Here is a 24,430-nt window from a genome sequence, read left to right as displayed (position 1 = left end):
TCCCTCTTGAGCAGCATCACTTCTGTGGTACTTGCCCAAAACGCGCGAACTGAATCCTGTCAGGAGGAAGCATCAGACAAAGCAAACTGAGGGCCATTCTGCAAAATGAATGGCAGTGTTCTTGCAAGGCGCTTGGATTATCAAAGACAAAGCACGACAGAGGTCTGTCTCTGATTAAAGAAGTTCAGCAGACATGGCATCTGAACGCAATTTGTGATCCCAGATGGGATCCTAGCACAGAAGAGCGAGGGACAGTTGGCGACAGTGTGGTTAAATGCTGTAGATTAGTTCATAGCATTGTACCAGCAGTAATCTCCTGGTTTTGGTCACTGTACTGGAGTTATCTGAGATGTTAACAGTTGGAGAGGTTGGCTGAAGGGAAATTCTTTTGCTATTTTTGCAACATTTTTGAAAGTCTGAGATTGTTCCAGCTCAACTGAAAAGTTTTTTAGAAACCAAAGAGCGAAGTTGCAGAGGGCGGCGCTCCAGCCGCTCTCCGGGGCTCCGGGCGGCGGGGGGACGTGGGGGGGACGTGGGGAGGCTGGGGGGCGGGTGGGGGGGACCCGGTGGGACCCGGGCTGCGCCGCCCCGCCCGCGGCAGCGGTGGGAGGGGTCAGGCCTTCCGGGAGGCGCCGCCCGCCGCCCGCGCCCGCTCGGCCGCAGTCATGCCCCGGGCCGCGCTGCCCGCGCTCCTGCTGCCGCTGCTGAGCCTCGCCGCCGCCACGGTCGCGGGTAAGCGGTCCCGCGGGCCCCGGAGCCCGTCACCCCGCACCCGCCTCGGGGGCCGGTGGGTTCTTAAGCGTGCCCTGGGAAGTGGGGGGAGCCCGAGGACACCAGCGCGCCCCCTCTTCCTGGTGGCGTCTACATCATGGGCGCAGGAGGGACCCCGAAGCCGGCTGGCTGACCGGAGGGCAGAGGCGTACTTGTGGGCCCTCTGGGGTGACCAGACGACGGGGACGTCGCCAGCTGAGGTCCCCCCGCCTGTGCGCAGGGGGGAGGGGCTGGGCTGGAGGTGGGGGAGGAGGAGCCAGGCCTTTCTCTCCTGGAGAGCGGCGCTTTTCCAGTTGGTTGAGGTTCAAGTTGTTGAAACAGGAAAGCGGTTCAGCCAAATAACCCCTGGACCGAAGAGGAACTTGAGCCAGTGAAGCTTGGATTTCTCTAAAATCATATGATTTCCAAAATCTTTGGTCTGCTGTTGTGCAAGTGACACGATTAGTCATTTCCAAAATGATTCCTGAGGAATACAGAATATCGAATTCGTAGGGTTTTTTTTTTTCTTTTTCTTTCTTTCTTTAAACACGTTTTCCATACAGGCATGTCAAACGTATGTTGATGGGGAAAGTCTGGGGAAGACCTCCATCCAAAAAACGCCATTGATTGAACAGTTGCAGGAATCAGCAAAATAAACAAGAACTGAGTGAAGACACGGGTTGTGCAAGACTTTTTACCCCTGAATTTCGCTGCCATTTTCTGCTAAGTTCCTATCTGAAGCCCGCTGCCGCAGGGGTATTGTAAGGGTCCTCAGCGTTGGCGGTGACCTTGGGAAGCAGCCCCGCACACAAGCAGCTCCTCTCCTGAGGGCTTTGGGTGCAGACCAGCGTTTGTGACCCGTTATGCCACCTGCTGCCTGTCTGAGGAGAAGCAGATGTGCGGATTTTCACACCGTGGTGGCTGCGCGGGAATCGGGCGGGAGGCAGGCTGGACCAGGGAGGTCTGTGAAGGCCTTGGCCCTGAGCCGCCTTTTGCAGCCCTCGTTGCCTGGACCATCTGCGCTCCCATTTAGCCACCCGTCCGCAAGCCCATACACTTGAGCTTTTAGGAAACAGAACATTTCCTAGCAGATTTTGAAAGAGAATCAGTTTCTAGATTTTGATATTTCTTTTCAGAGAAGCTGTTTTGACCAACAATACAGGATAAACTTTTTTTTTTTCCTGTTTTTTTTTTTTTTTTTTAATTTTTGAAAAAAAAATGTTTTTGCTATAAGGGGTTTGAACTCAGGGCCTGGCACTTGGCTTTACCACTGGAACCATGTCCCAGTCTGAGGCTAAGCTTTTCTTTAGCAAGTTTTATTCTTTTTCTTTTATAAGTCCAGTTGGAAAAAATAGGCTATCCTATGAAAATATGTGCATGTTGGATAACTCCATGCTGTTTATCACCTTCTCTCAAGCCAGGAAGCCTTAAAGGTTGATTTGGCAAGAGCACAAGCTTTGTCCTGGCTAGCTGTCCACCTTCTCCAAGCTTCAGTAAAATGTGATAATACTTCATGTGGCTGTTGTGAGCCTTAAGTGAGAACCACGTGTCTAGCACTGTTACAGGCACAGTGAATCCTAGTTTCTTCCCCTTTCCTTTTAATCTCCTCAAACAAAATGAAGGGTACTTGTTGCAACTGGAAGACATCAGAGGAGTACCACTCTGTGTTGAATGTTTATGGTTCTGAGCATATTCACCGGGGTGGTGGTATAAAGCTGAAAAATTGCTTCACAGTACCTCACAAATCTACTCAGACAAGAGCAGGAGTCATATTTAGCTTAAAACTAGGTCAAGAAAGAGCTCGTCAAGGTTATCACAGAGTGAGCTGAATGGCAAGATCTTATAGGAAATCTCTTAATAGTTTTGCACTGAAATATAAATTGAATGTTGAAATGGAAACCACTGTTATTGATCTCTGTTATTTTCGAGTTTATCAGTGAAAGTGTTATATTTTCTTAGTTATTAGCTTAAAAATCACAATGGATAAAATACTGTTTCTGAAAAGGTTGCTGCGTGGCGTCCATTTTAAAAGTTCTCTGTAATGGTGAATTTTGCACAGTGTAGGTAAAGAGCACATTTCCCGAGTGGCTTTGGAGGAGTGATACAAGCATGTTCAGAGGAAGCCCTCCCTGTGTGTTCAGCATGTGGGTCAGAACCTAAACTTCTAGTTTTGAGCTGTCATAGCCTACAGGCTTTAGATGGGTGCCCTGCCTTCCTCCCTACTGTCACCTCTTACCACTCTTCCTGACGTTTACTCATTATCTACACTGATCTGGGAAATCCAACACCTTCTGGTCTTCCTGCATAGACCACCTGTCCCTTGGTTATTGACATGGCTGCCCCACCCCTACCATTCAGTTCTCTGTTCATACATCACCTCCTAGGACCTCCCCTGAACACCCCACATGCTCTGTCACATCTCCATGTTTCAGCTTCTTCAAAGCACTTCCAGTGCATCTTGTTTATTCATCTATCTTCCTGCTCACCACTCACCAGAAGGAAGCTGCACAACCACAGGAATTTTAGTCCTGAGGGGTTTTGTTTATTTTTGTGTCTCTGCACTTTATTTTATACTAAAAGGATGAAAAGCTTTCGGTGAGAGATTGAAAAAGTTCAGGAGAGCGGTTGGATTGCATTGTTTTTCAAATTCTGTTACCTTTGCTATGAAGTCATTTCATAATTGAATTCAGAGCATTAAGTCCTCTTAATCTAGTGATGACACTTTTTCTGACCTTTGGCGGATGGCACAGTTATGTTTCAGGGAAAATTATCTTAAATTAAACATTAAAATATTATTGTCAGTTTTGTTTCTCTTCCAACAAAAAAGTAAAATCACAATTACGTATTATTTTAGGAGTTCTTTCATTGTTGTGAATCTTTTAAGAATTTGCTGATGTGTTGAAAATCAGCACTACAACAATTGTAACAGTGTTACAGTTTTTCATTGTACCCACTGAGTATTTCATTGCCTTTGTGGGTTAGTTTAGATTTTGAGGACAAATCTTGAGACTGAATCTAAACAAAGTGGACCAGTGATGCTCCTTGAAAAAGGGCAGATGAACACTGGCACACCTCTTCTAGGAATAAATCTCATGATGATTCTTCTGAGGCAGGAAGTAAGGCAGAAGGTAGAGATGGACATCTTGAATGCTAGGTTAGAAAGAGTGATGCAGAAAGGGATGGCATGTCAGAATAGCTTAATTTCTATACAATTCAAGAAAAACTTAAAGCCCAGAGCCCAGCCAGAGAACCTCTGCATTAGGTATGAACTTAGAGCCTGCTTATTCATAGTAAGTGTAATAAACAACTCCTGTGTCCTCCACAGTGGAAGGTAAGTGACTACAACTCATGTTAATTGGAGAGGAGCAAAGGTCTTACTGACAAGGAAAGAGAAAATAAATACTTTTGCTTTTCCTTTGATAACATTTAGAACAAGTACGTCTAAGAATCATTTCCTCTTATGCTATACCTGGTTGTTAAAAAAAATAACCAAAAAAAAAGTTATAGCAGAGAGTTTTATGAAATTTGACAGGTAAAGCAAAATTTCCTGTAGATATGACATTTTATTCTTTTAGCACATGGATCTTTTAGGCAAAGGATCTATATGGAAACTTTTGGAGTTATATTAAGTATAGCTTTAAAATTTTTCATCAGGCTCCCAAGTTTCTGTACATATTAAATTAATAGAATTGTAAAATTATAAAATCCCTAAAGAGTCATTAGGTTCATTATTAATAACAACCTATCTTTCAGGAACTGCTGTGAAGAAGAGTAATAGAAAGTCTTTGCAGAGAGCTTTGTGGGCAGGTTTTAATTATAACAGGATTATAGCAAAGATACTTAGCACTGAAGATGACTTCAGTTAGCCTTTTGCTAATGAGGTACACGGCTTATACCACTGTCCTCACAGGAGATCCAGCCATATTGCAACCCTGTTCTTCTCAAGGTAACAATATATCTCCAGTAGTGCCTAAAGCCTGTTTCAGGGGCATATGCACTGACCTGTAGCATGCAAAGGGGTTCAGTGCTGAATTAATTGGGGTCATAGTTAATGCTGAAATGAGTCTAAGAAGGCAGTAGAAAATTTTGGGGAAGTGAGTCACCAGTCTATTTTCTGTGTAATAGCTTTGTGTGCATGTGTGCTGTCATGTGTAATTTAATTATTTAACAGTGGACTTTGAGTAACTTGTTCTCGCTGTCATCACATACCCTCTCCTGTCTCAGGGGCCTTGGGTTTGCTCTTCCCTCTATCTGACTAGATAGTCACAAGACTTTCTCCTTCATCTCCTTCAGATCCTTGTCGACTTTATAATGCAGTCTTTTCTAGACACTGTTGTAAAATTGCATTCTTAACTCCTGTCCCACACTCAGGATCTTGCTTCTCTGTTGTTTTTCTCTGTAGTACTTGCCAATATCTGTGGTTGCCAGTTTCTAAGATATCCCCTCCCCCCAGTTCTTGCCTCTTTGTATTCATACTCTTGTGTAACTCACTCCCACACTGAATAGGGCTGACTGGTATAATTGCAGTGGTTAATCACTGGGCTACAGGATGCCTAAATAGCTGGTAAAACATTATTTCTGTGTCTGTGAGTGTATTTCTGGAGGAGAGTAACACTTGAATTGGTAAAGATCAGTAAAAACAATCCACCCTTAGCAATGTGAGCTAGCATCAGGCCCCAGATAGAACAAAAAAGCTGAGGAAGATCAAATTCCTTCTCAGCTTGAGATGGGACAACCATCTTTTCCTGCCCTTGGACACCATCTAGGCACTTCTGGTTCTTAGGCTCTCAGAATCAAACCAGGACTTACACTATCACCCTACCCTTTTCCTCTGGCTACCATCAGTACCCTAATCCAGTCTCACTCAGGTCCGTCAGTCTAGGAGAGAATCACACCACTGGCTGTCCTAGTTCTCCAGCCTACAAATGGCAGGTCATGGAACTTCATGGCCTCCATATCATGGGAACCAAATAGATAAACAGATAGATAGATCTGTCTAGATAGACGATTTATTAGATAGATAGATAGACAGACAGACGTACTATTGGTGCCGTTCCTCTGTAAAATTCTAATACAGTAGCCAACAGGCTGTTGAAGAAATGATGGCGTATTACAACCAGGACTGGATTATATAAGGCATTCACTTCTGCCTTATATCTAACTCTGGAGGAATTCCCCTGCCATATTATAGAGACCCTCTAGCACCCCTGTGGAGAAGTTCACCTTATGAGGAACTGAGCCTCCTGCCTACAGCCAGCACCAACTCATCATCCATAGAGTAAGCCTTCTTGAGGCCAAATAACTATGGTAGGATTGTTATTACGATGATGATTTTTTGAGATAGGAACTTGCGATCCTTCTGTCTCCATCTCCTGAGTTCTGAGATCACAAGTGTGTACCACTACTCTCATCTGGGAGAGTTATTATTGAGGGTATAATTAGACTTAAGACATAGTCTCTGCTGTCTCACAGTTAATCATCCAATTGGGAAAGTGGGAGTATCAGATGACTACCATATAGAGCAGGGCTTGATGATGCCATGTGAATGTGTATAGGCTTTCAACGGGTCACACTGCCCCCTTTCCAAGAAGAATGGCTACCTGTGGCTCTTATGCATAGATCTCTATGGTTTGTGTCATGTATGTGCACCATCCCCACAACAAATCAAACCAAGGTTAACAGCTTAAACCAAAAGCTGATTGCTCTGAGTGAGTAAGCAGCCCAAGAAGGGACCTGGCATAAGCACTCTAAGGAGCCTGTTTGCCTGCTGTTGTTATATCCTCAGTTTTCTCATTACCCATTACAATAAATCCCTATCATCTGGGGTGACCTGAGCATGTCTTTCATCATTGTAACCAGAAGAGGCTTCTTGGATATAGTGTAATTGTAGAAGTTCGGAGTAACAGGAAGTGACAAGAAGATAAAAGTTGGATACTTTGTGGAGAATTGACATGAGCTCTCACTGAAATAAGCATATACTTTACTCAATGGGTTAGAAATCAGAAATTGTTTTAATTGATAAAGCGTAAGAACCAAAAGTGTACAAAGAAATACTTTGTCAGATTTACTTGACCTGGGAATTTCATTCTGGAAATAACTGTTTATTTTTGGTTTTCTGCATGGCAAGCTTCTGTGTGTCCTGTGAGAACTGGTCAAATATTGCTTACTCTTTGAAATGTTCCCTTACTTCACAAAGTTATAGATGCTTTCTTCTATAGTCTTATAACCTCTTACCTGTCGTGCCTTTGTCATATTTGTGATGTATAGACGTCTGATTCCCTCATCAGACTGACCACTTTTAGGATTCATCTTTCTCTTCGTACCCATAGCCACTAAGCATTCCTTAGCACCACAGAAGAGTTATTCGGCAAATGTTGGCGGGATAGACGGATGCACAATTGTTGACAATTTGTTCAAAAGTGTAAAGGAGGGAAATCTGCTTTTGGATCTAGTGGAGTTGGTGTCTAACACATCCAATAAGAGCAGTTAGAAAACTGGCTAAAATTCTACATGAATTCTGTCTGCAGGAATGAGAGCTCACTGAGGTGAGGCTAACTTTCTCTGAGTTATTTTTCCTTGTAGGAGAGTTCTCAAAATCTTAAACAGCTCAAAGAAGAGCACAGTTTTTGATATTTTCATGGTGTTGAGATGAAAATTTAAGTTTTATCTCACCAAAAAGGAGGGGCTCTAATTAATTTTTAGGCTTTTATGTGGAACCCCTAGGAAGTGGGCCTCACAGAGCTATTTCACCTCCTCGGGGCAGCTCAATTTCTGATTTGGATTGCATTGATTTTTGCTACTCTAGCTGCCAACCACAATCCTTTCTAGAGGAAGATAACATTATTTAAAGGCATTGCAATTTCTCCCACACAGTGACTGGCATTTGATACAAAACTACCAAGCATAATAAGAAATAAGCCCAAGGAGGCAAAGGGCAGAGGGTGTAGGGGGATGGAGAACAGGTGACGTAGAAATTAGAGTGACCAAAAATGGACATCAAAATAACTGTGATAAATTCAAGAATATAGATGATAAGATTGGGATTTTCACCAGAGACCCAGAATCTATAAAAATATAAACAAATTGAAATCCCTATAACTAAAAAGCCACTGATATTGTGAACTTAGTAATGGGTTTAATGCATCAACAACCCAACTTAACTTTACCCTTAGTTAAGATATAACTGGAGAGTAGATTGGTTAACCAAAAAAGAATAATATTATAGTATGGAGAGCCAAAGGTATTAAAAATAAAGAAAAGTCCAAAAGGGCTATATGAGACATGATGAAAAGTCTAACATACATGTAAGTACCAGAAAAGGAGACAGAGTAGAGCAGAAGTTTTACTTGAAGGGAAAATGGTCAGGTACTTTTCAAAAGTGACCAATGAAAATAAACTACGGATTTAAGAAGTGCATTGACTTCTTAGAAGGGTTAAAATAATAACCCACATCATTGTAAAACTGCAAAAGAACAAAGATCAAGAAAATCTTGAAAGCAGCTAGGAAAGGAAAAAGCACATTACTGCCCAAAGATCAACAATGAGACCAACAGCTGACTTCTCAACAGAAATGATAGAAAACTTTTCGTTCCCCCCTTTTTTTTGTGTGGTATTGGGGATTGAAGCAGGGCTCCATGCTTACTAGGAAAACCTTCCACCACTTGACTTATGGCCCAGTCTTCTTGTTTTTATTTTATTTTTGAGATAGGGTTTCGCTAACTTTGCCTGACCTTTTCTTGAACTCAAGCTCATCCTACCTCCACCTCCCAAGTAGCTGTGATCGCAGGCATACGTCATGCCCAACTTCCAAATTAAATCGCAACAAAAGATAAGCTGCCATTCTAGAATTCTGTATTTGTAAAACTACTTTCAATTTAAAGGCAGTATAAAGAATATTTTATAGTATAGCTGGTGGAGTGGCTCAAGTGGTAGCCTGCCTAGCAAGCGTGAGGCCCTATGTTCAAAACCCAGTACTGGCAATAAAAAAAAAAAAAAACCCAAAAAAAGAATATTCTACAGTATAAAGTATTATAAAAAAGGGATAGAGAATATTCTATATTATAGAAAATCAAGAACTGAAGGAGATTCCAAAAGACCTGCAATTAAACACCAAGTGATTTCCTCAGACAAATAGAAAATGTCCCACTCAGGAACAAAGATATGCAAGAATGAATGAAATTTACAGAGAGAGGAAAACTTCTGTTTAAATCTAAAGGAACACTTACCATGCAAACCAGTAATAAGACAATAACATAAAGGGAGGACTACAAAGTGAAAATATCATATATATATGATATATATATATCATATATATATGATATATAAGGCTGCATATTATAATTTTTAGGGTATTCATTACAGAAATGTAAATGAACATATATATAAATAGCAAGTTAAAATAAAGGAAAAGAAGAATATAATAATGTTTAATAATCCAAAGACAAGGGAAAACCAAAAAGGAATATAAAGTAGCACAATAGAATACACACGGTACATTGGAACTCAAATTCATCAGTAACTGTGTTAAATATTAATGGAAACTTCAAAGACAAAGAAATCAAACTGGATTTTCAAAAATTACTAGCTGTTTATAGTAGTGATAGCCATGCTGGAAAATTGTTTGGTAGTACCTGCCAAAGCTGTACACATTAAAATTCTGTGGCCTAATGGCTCAGTCCACTCTGTATTTCTATTACAGAAAAGCAGAGACTGAGTAATTTTTAAAACAATAGAAATTTATTTCCTCACAGTTCTGGAAGCTGGGGAGTCCAAGATCAAGATGCTGGCCATCTGGTGGGGGCTTCTTACTGTGAGAGCAGGTACAGCACAGAGTGAAGGGCGATAACGAACCCACTCTTGGGATAATGGCATTAATGCATTCATGAAGGCAGAACCCTCATGGTCTAAGACTTCTCACCTTTTAATATTGTTACAATGACAAATTCCAACATGAGTTTTAAAGGAGACATTCAAACCATAGCCTTCAACCCACTTCTAATCCTTGGCGTTAGAAGTTGGGAAACTACCTTTAGAAAGGAGTGGTGACCAAAAGAAGTCAATGTTGTTTTTCATTTTGCTGATGATTGTATGGGTTATGACCTTCTGCGAAAATTCACCAAGCTACATTTTTATGGCTTGTGCACTGTATGCATGTTGTATTCAACAAAAAGTTTAAGTTTAAAGAGGCATACCAGGAAGGTATTCGAATTGGCAGTAAGGTCAATTCAGTTATAGTTTAAGATATAAGAAATTTAGCATGCTTTAAGAAAGAATGAACCCACAAAAAGCAAGTATTTGAAGATATGAAGAAATGATAAGTTAAGCTATATAAAGATGAAGAAGATTCATTCAAACAGCAAAGTTTTTTTGTCCTTATTATAGTCTAAGAGCTATCTGAGGTGCTGCAAATTCAAAAATCAGTAAAACTTAGTCCCTATTTTCAGAATGGTCACTGTCTACAGGGGAAAGGTACCAAAATGATTATGGTTGATAAAAGCTACATATTCTGAGCCATTTCCTTGTATTAGATACCGTGCTGTGCAGTTTTATAGCACCCAAGCTAATGTTCACAATAACCCAGCAAGGTAGATATTTATTCTTCTCCCTAAGAAAATGTGAGAAAGAAGGTAAGTTGTCCGAGGTCTTACCAACAAGATAAAAATTCAATCGTGTCCTGAATGTAAAGCCTTGTTCTTTCTGGTAATTTACACTGTGAGGGGACAGTGACTTAGGAGAGAAAGAACTGTGTGGTGAAATTGCAAGTGAAAGTTGAAATAAACTTTGGAGAAGATGGTAAAGACAGGCTGGACCTCACAAGATGAGCAGAGAATGTTTGGTGGCCTGGAAGTAGATTTAAAGAAGTAATTCTTTTTTTCTGAATAAATAAAGGCCAGATTTAAAAGGAAGTAGTAGTGGTGTACATTGAACCAGAATTGGCTGAATGCTGTTTCTCCAAAAACAGACTAAACCAAGTGCCTTGTTTGTGAGCCTCTGAACCTTCCTCCTACAAAGGTGTCTGGCATCTCTAACTCCTGAATCTTTCTGGACTTTTTTATTTTGTAAGCCTTAGGACCATACTGCACATTTAATTTTATGTAGCCAGATTTTTTAAATTAATGTTTCATTATGAACATTCTCTCAAAGAGAAGTGCTTGTTGTGAAAACATCCTCTCCAGTTATCTTTAAGCCATCATAGAAGAGTACTAGGATTCCTGCCACAGTACAAGCCCTGGTAGTCATATGTGTACCAGAAGTGTTTATAAAGCACAGGGAGTAAAATTACCTGTACATAAAATAAATTGTATCTGGGGACACCAACCCTCAGTCCAGTACATCTTTGATGGATTAACTATTAAATTTGGAAGCATGAGGAATAATGACATGTGGTTTGAAGGTAAATGGGTGCAACTGAAGGACATTATATTAAATGAAGTAAGCCAGGCTCAGAAACACAAAGGCCACATGTTTTCTCTTGTACATGGAAGATATGTACAAAAGATAAACACATACACAAAAGCAAGCATAATCATATACACATTATATGTAGAACATGTTTGTTAAGTGGAACCACTCTATGGTACCTGGGGAAACAGGGAAAGGAAATGAGAATGATAGAGCATCAGTGATATGGTAAAACACATCTGTGAAGGTGGAGGATATAAAGATGTGTACTGAAAGCTGTTGAAAAAGGGGGGATGGGAGATAAAGGGGTAAGGGAGAGTAATGGCAGGGGTTGAATGGTCCAAAATAAAGTATAACTACAGCAGGGATACATAGAGAAACCCCCTTTTAGCATCAACTTAAATACCAATAATGAAAGCTAGGACTGTAAAATAGGTAGTGGGGGGGGGGGGTTCTTGTGGAAGGGGGAAGGGTGAATGAAGGAGATTAAGGTGAGGGTATATGGTTGATGGACTTCATATACTTATATGAAACAGAACAGAGAAACCTCTTGCAATTGCTTTAAGTGGGGTGGGTAGGGAGTTTAGGAGGAGAGAAGAGGAGGTGATCTAAACAATGTACAATATAAGCCTAATTGGAATTGTCACTATAAATCCCCTCCTGTATAACAAATACATCCTAATAAAAACATTTTTATAATTTAAAAAAAAAAAAGAAAAATATGTGGAAACATGAGGCTAGGGAAAGCTTACATCTCACATACTGGGATAATTTTAAGTAGGGTATTATTGTTCCAGTTGATAAATGACTGACCTGAATTAACAATGGATTAGTGAGATACTTCTCTCTCATTACAGTCTGAATGTGATATGACAGCTCTACCTAGGATCCATTGATCTCTTGGCTGTTATTTCTAGGTTGTTTTCTTTGGGATTGAAGATAGCTAATACAGTGTAGCCAGTGGGAAAGGGAAGACATAATGTGAAGAATATTCTCCTTCCTTTGAAAGAAAGACCTGTATGTCAAACATTTCAGTTTTGCTCACTCTTCACTGATGCAGAAGTTACTAGAAGACTGGCAAATTATCTTGGTGGTCATGTGCTCTGGCTGTAAAATGCTGAGGTCAAGTCCTGGGGACAACTAATGTTCTCTGCCATCTTCTGAGCTCAGTAAAACCAAGAGTGCTGAATTAATTTAAATCAATATGGCTGATTGTAAGTTCCTATCTTTGTAGTAGGGCTTGTTTGTACATCTCTATATTGAAAATACTTAATGAACTGTAAAATGAAACTATGTAGTTAAAATCTTAGTGATTTTACATAAACCTAAGAGAATACAGAAGCTGCTTCATATTTTGTGCTGCTTTACTCACTAGAATTAAATAAAATCCTCTTCCTCCATTTGGACAGTGAAATCAGGATGTTACTGACTTACTTTTGCTTATAATGCTAATGATAGTCTAGAACGTAGGCTGAAAGACATACACCTTCATAATGAACAAAAAGTAAGGTGAAGGTACAGCTGCTCCTCTGCCCTACAGCAATAGCACAACAGATATGACTGTTTCACAGAAGGAAAGATTCTGCTTTGTTGAGGTGTTAAATTAAGAGCATTTTGAAAGACAGAATGCTTTAAAAACATTAAGAACATTCATAAGAACATCAATTTTAGCTAGGTGTGATGGTACACGTCTATAATCCCAGCACTGGGGAGATTAAGGCAGGAGGAACCCAGGTTCAAGGACAGCCTGGGGTACAGAGAGACTTTGTCTCAAAAAACAAACAAAACAAAAAAAGGGCTGGGGTGTGACTCACATGGGAGAGCACCTGTTTAGCAAGTGTGAGGCTCTGAGTTCAAGCCCAGTACAAAACAAACAAACCCCAAGAAAATCAATCTTGTTTTCCTGTGCAATACTAAAATTTATCTGAATATTTATAATCTAACTGTGTGTTCTTTTCTCTGTTCTTGGAGATATAGTTTAAACGAAAGGATTTCTTAAAAAAAAACTTTAAAAAACCTACAAAGAAAAGCCTGGAGTTCTGACTGGTTGTCTTGCTTGATAGTTTGTTGCCTTGGTAGTAATGCCATAATTTACCTGTCTGAACTGCAAAACAGTCTGTGCACTCTGAAATCAGAAGAGAATCATTGGCACACTTCTCTTTTCTCACATGTATAATGGAGAGAAATTCCTATTTACAGGTTGATTTTTATTTTAGCAAAAAGTTAACAAGGGAATTTGCCTTTGTTTGAAAATTTTATATCTAATATCCTTATCTTCAGGAATTCATGTTAATTCTTGCTCTCAAGTCCACAGTGTGTTCCTTTTTCCACATAGACTGTCCTTCATCCACCTGGGTTCAGTTCCAAGACAGCTGTTACATTTTTCTTCAAGAAGCCATCAAAGTAGAGAGCATAGAAGATGTCAGAAATCAATGTACCGACCATGGTAAGGGGCTTTTTGTTTTCTCCACAAATTGGTAATGTTCACAAATATCTTTTTAAAATGGTTTGTCCTATCTCATTTAACCCACAAGTGACAGTCAGGAGAACTGTGTACATAGTGCTGTTGGACAGTATTGTCCAAAGTCGGGTGACAAAACCTTAACATTAGTGTCTATTTAACATGAGTTCCCTGTGCCAGGGGTTGTGCATACTTCGTATTTTATCTATCTAGCTTTAACTATCATAACAAGCCTATCAAGCTGCTTATTTATCCTTGTATCAAGAGGAAAAATTAAGTTCAATTATTTGTTCAAGATTATACAGGTTAATAATAGGCAGAGTCAGGATTCAAACCTAGGTCTAAGGCTCATGCTTGTGCTCGTATGCTTTCTCTGATTGCCCTCTGCACCCAGGATCTGTCTGTGCTACTATTTTCAAAGATGGCTGCCAACAATTCTTTCCCTCCCTGTGTACACACACAGGACAATCTATTTGGCTCCCTCACCCGCTGATTCTCAGAGACTTTGATTCTGGTCTTTGAGACTTGCTTGGTCAGTTAAATACAACTCATTGGACATCTGAGGCCCAGACCTTAAGACAACTGATAGATTCTTCTAGAAGCCAAGAAAAGGAAGTGACTCAAAGAAGAGGGAGTAATCAGTGGTGTCAAATGCTGCTGACAGTTAAGTAGGATGGAACCAGGAACTGGCCATTGGACACAACAGCATGGATGGCATTTATGATTTAGACATAGAAATCTCTGTGGACTGTTGATAGCAAAATCCTGTGAAGTGGATTAAAAAAAAAAACATGAAGAACTGGGAAAAATAGTGTGTTTAGAGGAGGCAATTTCTGTATTTGGCTCTTTGTTTTGATACTCATTAGCTGAAACTGAACTGTGCTAGGACCTAGCATCTTTTTTCAGCTGAAATATGTGAGCTGGTAACATGAGAGTCCTTGGTTCTTTAAAAGTGCTTTCTGTTTCATTTCATTACCTTTCGTTTTTAGGCAAATACACAACTCCAGCATTTAGACATGTTCTTTACCTAAAAAACACAAATTCTGACAACCCACCTATGCAACATTTTGGAAGACTATCAAATTGTATTAAGGATGTTCTAATAAAAATATTCACTCATTACAGAAGGAATAAATGGAAACACAGAAGTTTTTAATTCTGTTGAAGTGCCACATAGTTCTGTTTTGGAAAGAGGGTCTTGCTATGTAGCCCATGTTGGCCCTGAATTTGCAATACTGACTCTAGTCCCCAAGTGCTGAGGTTGAAAGTCTGGGGGCGTGCCTGGCTATTATTTCTTCTCCTCATCCTCTTTCTTTCTACTTAGACATAAACACAGATTTGAATAGCATAAATTATATGGGAGGCAGAGAGCCAAGAAAAGAGATGTTCCTATATTATATCATTAACATTATTAAGTGCAGCACAAGATCAAAGTTCATTGTTCAGCATTATTATGTCTTACTTAAGCAACCGTTCACTATACAGAAGCAGAATTAGTATTTGTTGAGTGACTTCTATGACTCAAATGTAGCCAATTGTTATTTTCTGTAGCAACAAAATTAAGTTAAAAATCCACAAGTTTGTGGCCTGATTTTTGATTGCTTGTTTATAAGACTACAAACTCTACTTATAGAAAAAGGGTTGTTACTTAGGAATTTTAAGTTGTACATGCAAATTTGTTCATAAAATTTGTCTTGTTTCTAAATAAAATTGTCTTTTTCCCTAAATAAAAATTTATGAATTTAGGAGTATGATGTAGCTCAGCGGTACAGTACTTGCCTAGCAATGGGTAAGGCCTGGGTTCAATTTCTAGCATCAAGAATAAGAAGAAAATAAATTTCTTAAAGTTCCTCAGACATTTCTAAAAATCCTTCTATTTATTTGGTGACCCTATGCATTTACTTCTACTCTGGAAATATCCTTTCATAGATGAATCAGAAAATTAGCTAAATTTAATGTTGTGCTTACTTACTTTTGGCTACAGGAATGTTTTGTTTAGAACATTTGGTCAATATAAATTGTGTCTTCTTTGCTATGAAGGAAGAAGAAAAAGCATATGAAATACCAGAATATTTACACTTGAAAAATATTTTAGTTAAAAAAAATCGTATCTTAAACCTATCATTGGGATATAGAAAATAAATCCCTTATTACTTTTCAGGCTGCAAAGAGCTATATTCAATATTCCCAGTTCTTTGTGCTAATTTACTTAATGTGATAACTTATTCTCTTTCCTTTTGCTAATAGTATTCATTTAAGAAAATTGTGAATAAAGCTAAACGTCACAAAATAATAACCTCAAACTCCTAATTTTGTGACTTTTACCTTTATTATGTACATTACCTATTATGACAAACATTTTCAAGCTTTCCTTTTTGCGATTTATGTTACATCATTAGCCATAAAAAGAATTAAAGACCCTCATTTCATCTCAGTGGATAGTGTCACTGAATTTTTTTGCCTGAGCACATGCATTCTTTGGGGTTTTATGCTGTCATTTAAGAAAATGAAAGTGTGTCTTATTTGCCTGACATAAAAATTTAAGTCTATACAGTACTCAATTAGATTACAATGTTAAAAATCATTAACGTGCCATTGGTTGCAACAAGGTCAGAGAAAGGGATAAAAATCTTGTCTCTGGATACTTAAACTATAACCTAGTTCTTCTAGAGTGGCATTTCACCAATAAGAACTGGGGTGAAATATTAAAGTCTCTATGCCATTTAACAGACGAAGTGGTAGCAACAACAATTGATTAAAAAAAAAAAAAGCCATCATAGTTTTTTAAGCATGGCAAACTGAAAGAGAACCTGGCTGAATTCTGAGCAGTGTTTTAAAGGTCATATTTATTTTATATATTTATTTTAAAGTTCTTTCATAATTACACAATTAATACATGATCACCATAGAAAACATAAAAAAACACATGTGCAAATATTCTTTTAAATCATCCTCAGTCACACCACGTGAAGGCAGTTATCTTTAACATTTTAGTAACTGGCTGAAGACTTACATAGGTTATTGTTATGAATGAGAGCCAAGGATTACTTTAGCACACACTGTTAAGAATTCCTGGATCAAAGAATACATGCTTATTTTAGGACTACTGATACATCTTGCCAAATTCTCTATATTCAGGTAATAATTTTTACTCCGATAGCTGCTAATTACTTCCTGTTTTTCTACAGTGAGACCCTGAACTGTTTAATCTGCAAGTCTCTTTAATTTTTATCTTTTTTTGGTGGGAGTAGGGGGGGATGACAGTTCTGGGATTTTGAACTCAGGGCCTCACTATAACCATGCCCCAATTCTTTTTTGCTTTGGTTATTTTTGGAATAGAGCTGCAGTTTTTGCTTAGGCTGGCCTGGACTATGATCCTCCAGGCCATGTGTCACCATGGCCAGCTTTATCACTTGAGATAGGGTCTCACTTCTTGTCAGGATGGGCCTCAAATTTTGATCTGCATCTCTGCCTCCTGAGTAGTTGGGATTACAGCAATGAGCTACCACACCCAGCTATTTTGCATCTTTTTAGTAGTGTATCTTTTTCACACATTCCTTGTGTTGTACTTCTTTTTTAAGATGGTAAATTGCCTCTTTAACACTCTGGGACCAATTTTTTTATAATAAGAGCTACAGGCTGTTCAGTTTTTTATTTTGGCCCCAGGTAGTTTTCTTTCCTCCTACAGTTTAATTTTTTTTCTTTTCCAAAAGGTGTCTTTTAAAAGATATAAAGGTGTAATATATGTAATTCATAATTTTTATATATCTGTGGTTTTCATTGCTCTTCAACATGCTGTTTTTCTCCTTAAAATAACCTCAGGAGCAGACATGGTAAGCATACATAATGAAGAAGAAAACGCTTTTATCCTGGACACTTTGCAAAACCATTGGAAAGGCCCAGATGATCTCCTGCTAGGCATGTTCTATGACACAGATGGTAAGTGATATTTACCTTGTGGGTCATGACTTTTTCTTTCTCTAATGTTAGTAGCATTCTCTAGATGAAGATGATGTTTCTTGTGGCCTCCAGGTATTGAATTTTCTGGGTATACCTGTGGTTTATGCCGTAGCTCTTTTCTGAGTAGCACAATGTATTTCACAAATGACACAACTGCCCCCTGGTCTGGATTAAAATGTGGTTTTAGGCTTAGTACTTTTGTAAAATGGCATAGTCACAAAAGTAGTTATTAGTGTCAGCTGTTAGTAGGATAGAGTAAATTAGCTTTCCTTACAGGGTAATATATTTTCATCACTGTAGAGGAACTAGAAAGTACATAAATGTTTTCAAATGACATGAAATGAGAAATTTGCTATTAATATTTTTAACAATTTAAAGAATTTCCCCATGAAAATAATTTCTCTTTACAAAACTGAGATCTCTTAAATGCCTTTCAGTGATGACCTGTATAGAGGACATGTTCTTCCATCTTCTAATCCCACAACCAAAAACGTACATTGTACATTCCTAAATAATCTCCCTTCTTTAACCAAGACTTTTCTCTTTGGCTTTGTCACCCTTTTATACTGTCATAATGTTTGAAATTATCCCTCGATTGACAGATGCAAGTTTCAAGTGGTTTGATAATTCAAATATGACATTTGATAAGTGGGCAGACCAAGAAGATGGTGAGGATCTAGTTGACACCTGTGGCTTTCTGTACACCAAGACAGGTGAATGGAAGAAAGGAAACTGTGAAGTTTCTTCTGTGGAGGGAACACTTTGTAAAGCAGCTAGTGAGTATGATGGAAACCCTTTCCATTCTAACATGGGCTGGGAGAGCTGGGCTGGCTTTCAAGTAATTTTGAGATTAGTATGCCTAAAACAGAGAGGGACTAAAACTTCCAAATATTAGTAGGGTGGTTTGCTCCCAAGTCTTTTGTAATTCAAATAAGTAATACTCTTCTTCAGATGTAGGGCCAGATCACGTGAACTAGACATAATTTAATGCTATCTGCTTAGAGTTCCTGAGAGAGCAAAAGAAATCTGTTTTCAAAAGAATTATGTGGAAGTGAAGAAGCACCATGTGTAGTTCTGGAATTCTAATATTACTAGACAAGGAATTAGATTCTGTACAAGAACTAACATTGTTTAGGCAAATAGAAAAATGACATCATATTACAGGTTACATTATATTAAAAATTGCATCATAGATCATGAGTTTGTGTGAATTAAAACATAAATTTTCTTCTAATCCATCAGAATTCACTTTAATGAACAAAATTATCCTGTTCCATAACAATCTTTCATGTTATTAAGCATTGCACAAAGGTTGTTCTTCAAAATATGAATTTGGGCTGTGTGGAACATGGCACAACCAGCCAGTTCCCCACCTGCATCCTCAGTGTTCTCTCCTGCTACAGCAGTGAGCCAAAACTGCACACTTGGACTTGTTTCCCTTTTTTTAGCATTAAAATTATGTTCTTTTACTTGCCACAGCACAGTACCTATCATTAGTTTTGGAGTGATTATGTTATCATTTGTCATAGTTTTACAGGAGTAGTATCCAACTTCAAGTATTTATTTAAAAATTGGTTCTTTTCATGTACTGTGCTTCAGGGCACCGATATATAAAATAAGCTTTTAATTAAACAATGACTTCCAAACATCAGATATTTTGAGCAAATCCATGCTAACGAAGTAATGAAGCTGTGTAATTTTACATTTTTCTACAAACTGTGCAACCAGAATCCTTTTATTTCCCTCACTTCATAACCGTCTTTTTCTCAAGCTCCCTTATTCTTTTCCAGCAACCAAACCAGCGCATTCTGTTAGGCCCAGATAGATCTCTCTCTAGAAATTAAACTCAAAATATAGGTAAGTAACAGAGACAATTGACAAAGTGTAGAAATCAGAATATTAAGGTGATGAAGTGTTCATTTTTAATGACTATGAAAGTATTTAAAGCCAATTTTACAATGATGCATATTTCAATTTTTAATTTTAATTTTCTTTTGCATTTTAGTGCCATATGATAAGAAATATTTATCAGGTAAGCAATATTCTGATCTTAAAATTTCCCCAATAATTAAAAATGTATTAAAATTCTGGCATGTTAAAATACTATTGTGGACCCCTTTAAAAACTGTGTAACATGAAGTAGAACCTTTATAAGATGTACAAAGTAATAGGCTTAATAAGGCTTGACATTTAAAATATAACTACAAGTCATGCATAAAATGAACATTTTTAATACTGTATTTTCCTGTGGAGCTCCGTTATCTGTTTTTTGTGAGGTAAGATTCCATCTTTTGTTAAGGTTTCACCTCATAAGTTATAATTACAATTCATAAAGCATCTTTCTTGAATTGGGCTTAGTTACTACATAAAAAAAAAGAAAGAACAGGTGCCAAGTATGGTGGTGGATGTCTGTAATCTCAGCTACTCAGGAGGCAGATTATCAGGAGGACCAAAATCTGCAGCCAGTTTGGGCATAAAAAAGTTAGCAAGGCTCCATCTCAACAAATAGGTCAAGCCCATTATGGATGGCAGTGCCCATCTGTAATCCCAGCTACATGTGAGACATAGGAAGGAGACCAGCCCCAGGCAAAAATAACTAAAGAAAAAAGGGCTTGGAGCATGGCTTAAGTGGCAAGGCTCTGAGTTCAAATCCAAGTACAGCCTAAATACATGTATACATACATACATGGGACAGGTAATATGTTACTCAAAAATCAAAACTATGTAAGGCGAACATTGCCTCCACATGCCCCACTGTATCTCTACCCTTATCAAGCACCATTTTACCATGTTTCTTCTGCTAATATAAATAAATGACCTATCTTGCTCACTTAAATTCACTGTAGTCTGGATATGTCTCCATCTTATGACCAGGTACAGACTGATCTTCCTTTTTACAGCTGCATACTCTTCTACTATATGGATATGCATACACCTAGCTTCAAACTTCCACGTGGTAATTTCTAAACATTTGCTATTATGAATGATGCTGCAACAGAGGTGAACCCCCTTGTACAAATACATGTTTATCTGTAGATTAGATTCCCTAAAATGACATTTCTGGATTGGATGAATCTGTAACTTTGATCAATACTGATCTTGGTCTTAGAGGAATTAAGACTGTCTTACATTCCCAGTAGCAACGTGTCATTATCTGTTATTGAATTTTCAGAGCTTTTGTTTGAGACAGGGTTTTAATGTATATAGCTCAACCGGCTTCAACTCACAATCCTCCTGCCTCAATCTCCAGATTGCTGGGACTACAGCTGTGTACCACCACACCCAGCTTGGACATTTTTAATCCCATTTTCAGGTATACTTAATGGGATATACATAAATCTTAGATATAGATTGATGTTTATGCATTCACTATATTACTATGTCAAATCAAAATATCTAAATTTCTATCACACAACAAAGTTCCTCATTACCATTCCCAATAAATGCCTACCATCCACTCCCTCCGTAATTCTGGCTTATTAGAATTGACACATTTTATAAAAACTGACGGGTTCCACAGTGCCATTTGCACACACGCACATACTATGTGCATTCATCTTGTCCTCCCTCCTCCCGGCCTCTTCCCAGTGCTAATTGTCCCTCTTCTGGTTTCTTTTCAGTTTCCCCATGACAGTAAACATGCAATACATGTCTATCTGGTTTCCACTTACATATTTCTGATTTGTCACTATTCTATTTGGCTTTTCACTAAGGAGTTTTCATTCATCTATGCTATATATACTCTATCTTTCCCTGTTGCTTCATAATAATTTATAAATACGTAGTATTTTATCTGTATTTTTTGCTATTTGACTTTCCATCTTGGAACTAATCCGCATGTAACACCCTCATATCTTCTATTTGGACTTGCAATGTCACTTGTGACATCCAAAGTGGGTGTCACAGGACACCTATGTATGCTTGGCTTTATCAGAATCCACTGTATCACACTGCAAAGTGGTTGATCTACAACATTCCTACAGGCAAGATACTAATTCTACTTCACCTTTATTGCAGGTGGCATTGTCTTCTTTTACTTTCTGCCATTCAGTGAGTGCATCATGAGCACCTGACAGTGCTGAGCATGTCTTTATTTTTTGTGAAATGCTTGCAAGTCTTTTGCCCAGTTTTTCTTGGGTTAACTTTATAGACATGCAATATTTTAGCATAATTTTGAATGAGTCTTTCACATCTAAAATTTAATGTATCGTGCGTATTTTCTGTATGTAGGGTTTGATATGATGGAGAAGGGAAGTGTTAAGAATGTGTGTGCATACCAAAGTTAAATCTTCACTCTTCAATAGGAAAAAAAGCCAAGAATCACCTCACACCCATTAACTGGCTGCTTCTTAAAAATAAAATCAAGGGGGGAAAAAAACACCCCAGAAAATGCCAAGTGTTAGCAAAGATGTGAAAAAACCGAACCCATTGTGCACTATTACTCAAAGATAAAAATGTTGCAGTTACTGTGGTAAACAGCATGGCAGTTCCTCCAAAAATTAAAAGTAGAATTACATGACCCAGCAATTCCATGTCTAAAGCTATACCCAAAGGAACTGAAAACAGGAACAAACTCTGAGTACATCATGGTCATAGCAGCATTATTTGCAATAGCCAAAAGGTAGAAGTAACTCAAGTGTCTATCAACAGATTGATAAATGTGATTGCAGCAATTTCACTTACATAGGTTATCTAGAGAAATCTCTATACACACAGAAATGAGGTGTTTGCCAAGGCTTGTGGGAAGAGGACTAGGAGTTATTAATAGGTATAGTTTCAGTTTTGTAAAGTGAAGAGTTCTACAGGTGGATGGTGTCACAACGCCAATGTACTTAATGCTACTGAACATACACTTAAGATAGTAACTTTTGTTGCATGTACAGTTTAAAAAAAAAAACAAGTGGTGTTAGCATGTTATTTAGAAGCATGGAGACAGCAATAGTAGGTCAACCATGGAGAGTTGAAGCTATAGAAATTAGCAAGCAGTCTTAAAAATAAAGGGAAAGGAGGTAGTAGTATTGGGGAAGGAGGAGAAAGGGCCAAGGTTGGATGGCTAACAGTCTGGTTGCTTCAGGTTGCACTGCAGTGTACTTGTGTGCATGCCTCAACCACATGGTTAACTCTGCATAGCAATTTCAAAAGGGTGAGAAGATGGACCACATGAGTTTGAGAAATGCCAATGAAGTAAAAGCTTCATTGCTGCTAAGTTTCATTTCCTTTTATTAGGCTAAGGAAGATCTCTTCCTAGATATATTTTAAAAAGTAGGATGAATGCTAGAAAATAGTGATTTACTCAGACAAGAAAGGAATGGATTTTTTCCCTTTCATTAAAGAGGTAGGTGGACTTATCCTTTTCTTCAGATACATATCTTACATATTTTAACACATTGCAAATGTTGCTCCAGAGAGATGGCCCAAACAATGTATACACATATGAATAAATGCAAAAACAAAAACAAAAATAAAGTGTTGCCCCAAAATTGGTTTTATCCCATTTTAGAAGCATGTGGCTAGTCAACAAAAAGGCAATAAAATATCCTGTCAATATTTTAAAGATACCAGTGGTTCTCCCCCTTAACAAAGGATACTTGGCCAGACTTACCCCACAAATTTTTAATTCTTCCAGGTCCCACTTTTTAACAAGTACTAGTTGAAATAGTGAGTACATTTTTAAAAACTATTCATTTGCAATAATTTTGAAACTTTCTTTGCAGTCCGTCATTATTATATATAACAACCTTCCCTAAAGCATTTTCCTCTTACTAAACCAAATAACTTCACAATTTATTAAAAATGAATTCTCACAAAGACTTTAAAGAGTTTTGACTAGACAGGAACTGTTAGGTCGTACACATTTATAGAACATAAGGGAATACACAGTATGTAGTGTTACTTGAATGAATGCAAAGAGGCTCTTGGTATTTTTTTGGTGAAGCAAATCTTAAGTCTTAAAAGTAAAACAAGCCCTAATCCCCACTGATATAATTAAGTATCTGAATACCACTACTCCTGAAGAGGGTATAGGTCTGAATTTGTAAGATCATGGTTTAGAAAGGAAAAGCCAACAAAGACGTAAGCAGGATTGTGGAGCACTTTAGGATCATCAGTAGAGGATAGAACTGCAAAATTTACTTGGAATTTTGAAGTATGGCATTTTTTATATGAAGAAATATAAACCTTGATAGTAGTGAATGTGTAACTGTGTTTCTCATCAGTGTGGGAAATTCTACATATAAATACATGATGAAACTACACTTGTATTCCCCAAAATGCAACAGGTGCAACGTATACACCTGATATCCCATGTATTCTTTTGTCTTTTCAGATAACCATATTTTAATTTCAACTTTGGTGATTGCTAGCACAGTAATCCTGACAGTTTTGGGAGCAATCATTTGGTTCCTCTACAAAAGAAACTCTGATTCTGGATTCACCACAGTTTTTTCAACTGCACCCCAATCACCTTATAATGATGACTGTGTTTTGGTAGTTGCTGAAGAAAATGAACATACTATTCAATTTGACTAAACTTATGGTAATCTCAGACCAAGGCATCAAATACCTTGACAGGGATTCCTGTGCAAGATTTTAATATAAAGTGACATTGAAAATTATAGCTTTTATAGTATCCCTTATTCCATTTAGAGTACTTTGTTGTAATAAAAATTAACTTCTTGGTTCAGAATTTTAGAAAAGGAAATCATCTTAGCTGTAACAAGGGTTTCATCACTTCAAATGTAGAAACTTTCACTTCAATGAATGAAAGCAAGAAATAAAGCTGATAAAAATTAAAATCCAGCTTCCTTGTCCCCAACCTCTCTTCCTTTCCATGGAGTTGAAACAGTTCAGTTTGTAATT

At 38.1% G+C, this 24,430-nt stretch overlaps 1 protein-coding gene across 1 annotated transcript; it reads left to right on the top strand.

Annotated features, from left to right (window-relative positions):
• Nucleotides 1–617: 617 nt before the first annotated feature.
• On the top strand, nt 618–24,370 carry Cd302 (CD302 molecule). Its single transcript, XM_074070926.1, has 6 exons — nt 618–732; nt 13,487–13,597; nt 17,435–17,551; nt 18,175–18,348; nt 19,578–19,604; nt 23,898–24,370. The coding sequence occupies exons 1-6, from the start codon at nt 666–668 to the stop codon at nt 24,098–24,100; spliced, it is 699 nt and encodes a 232-aa protein (XP_073927027.1). The 5' UTR covers nt 618–665; the 3' UTR covers nt 24,101–24,370.
• The last annotated feature ends 60 nt before the right edge of the window (nt 24,371–24,430 follow it).

Source organism: Castor canadensis, chromosome 4, assembly GCF_047511655.1.
Source record: "Castor canadensis chromosome 4, mCasCan1.hap1v2, whole genome shotgun sequence".
Classification (NCBI taxonomy): Eukaryota; Metazoa; Chordata; class Mammalia; order Rodentia; family Castoridae; genus Castor; species Castor canadensis.
The sequence above is the reverse complement of the archived record's forward strand: the minus strand, read 5'-3'. Positions and strand labels throughout refer to the sequence as shown.

What these genes read in the sequence shown, in the direction of transcription:
- Cd302 (XM_074070926.1), top strand. Translation starts at nt 666, where the DNA reads ATGCCCCGGGCCGCGCTGCCCGCGCTCCTGCTGCCGCTGCTGAGCCTC. An exon ending in AAATCAATGTACCGACCATG is followed by an intron (nt 13,598 to 17,434) that starts GTAAGGGGCTTT and finishes AAATAACCTCAG; the next exon opens with GAGCAGACATGGTAAGCATA. An exon ending in CATGTTCTATGACACAGATG is followed by an intron (nt 17,552 to 18,174) that starts GTAAGTGATATT and finishes CTCGATTGACAG; the next exon opens with ATGCAAGTTTCAAGTGGTTT.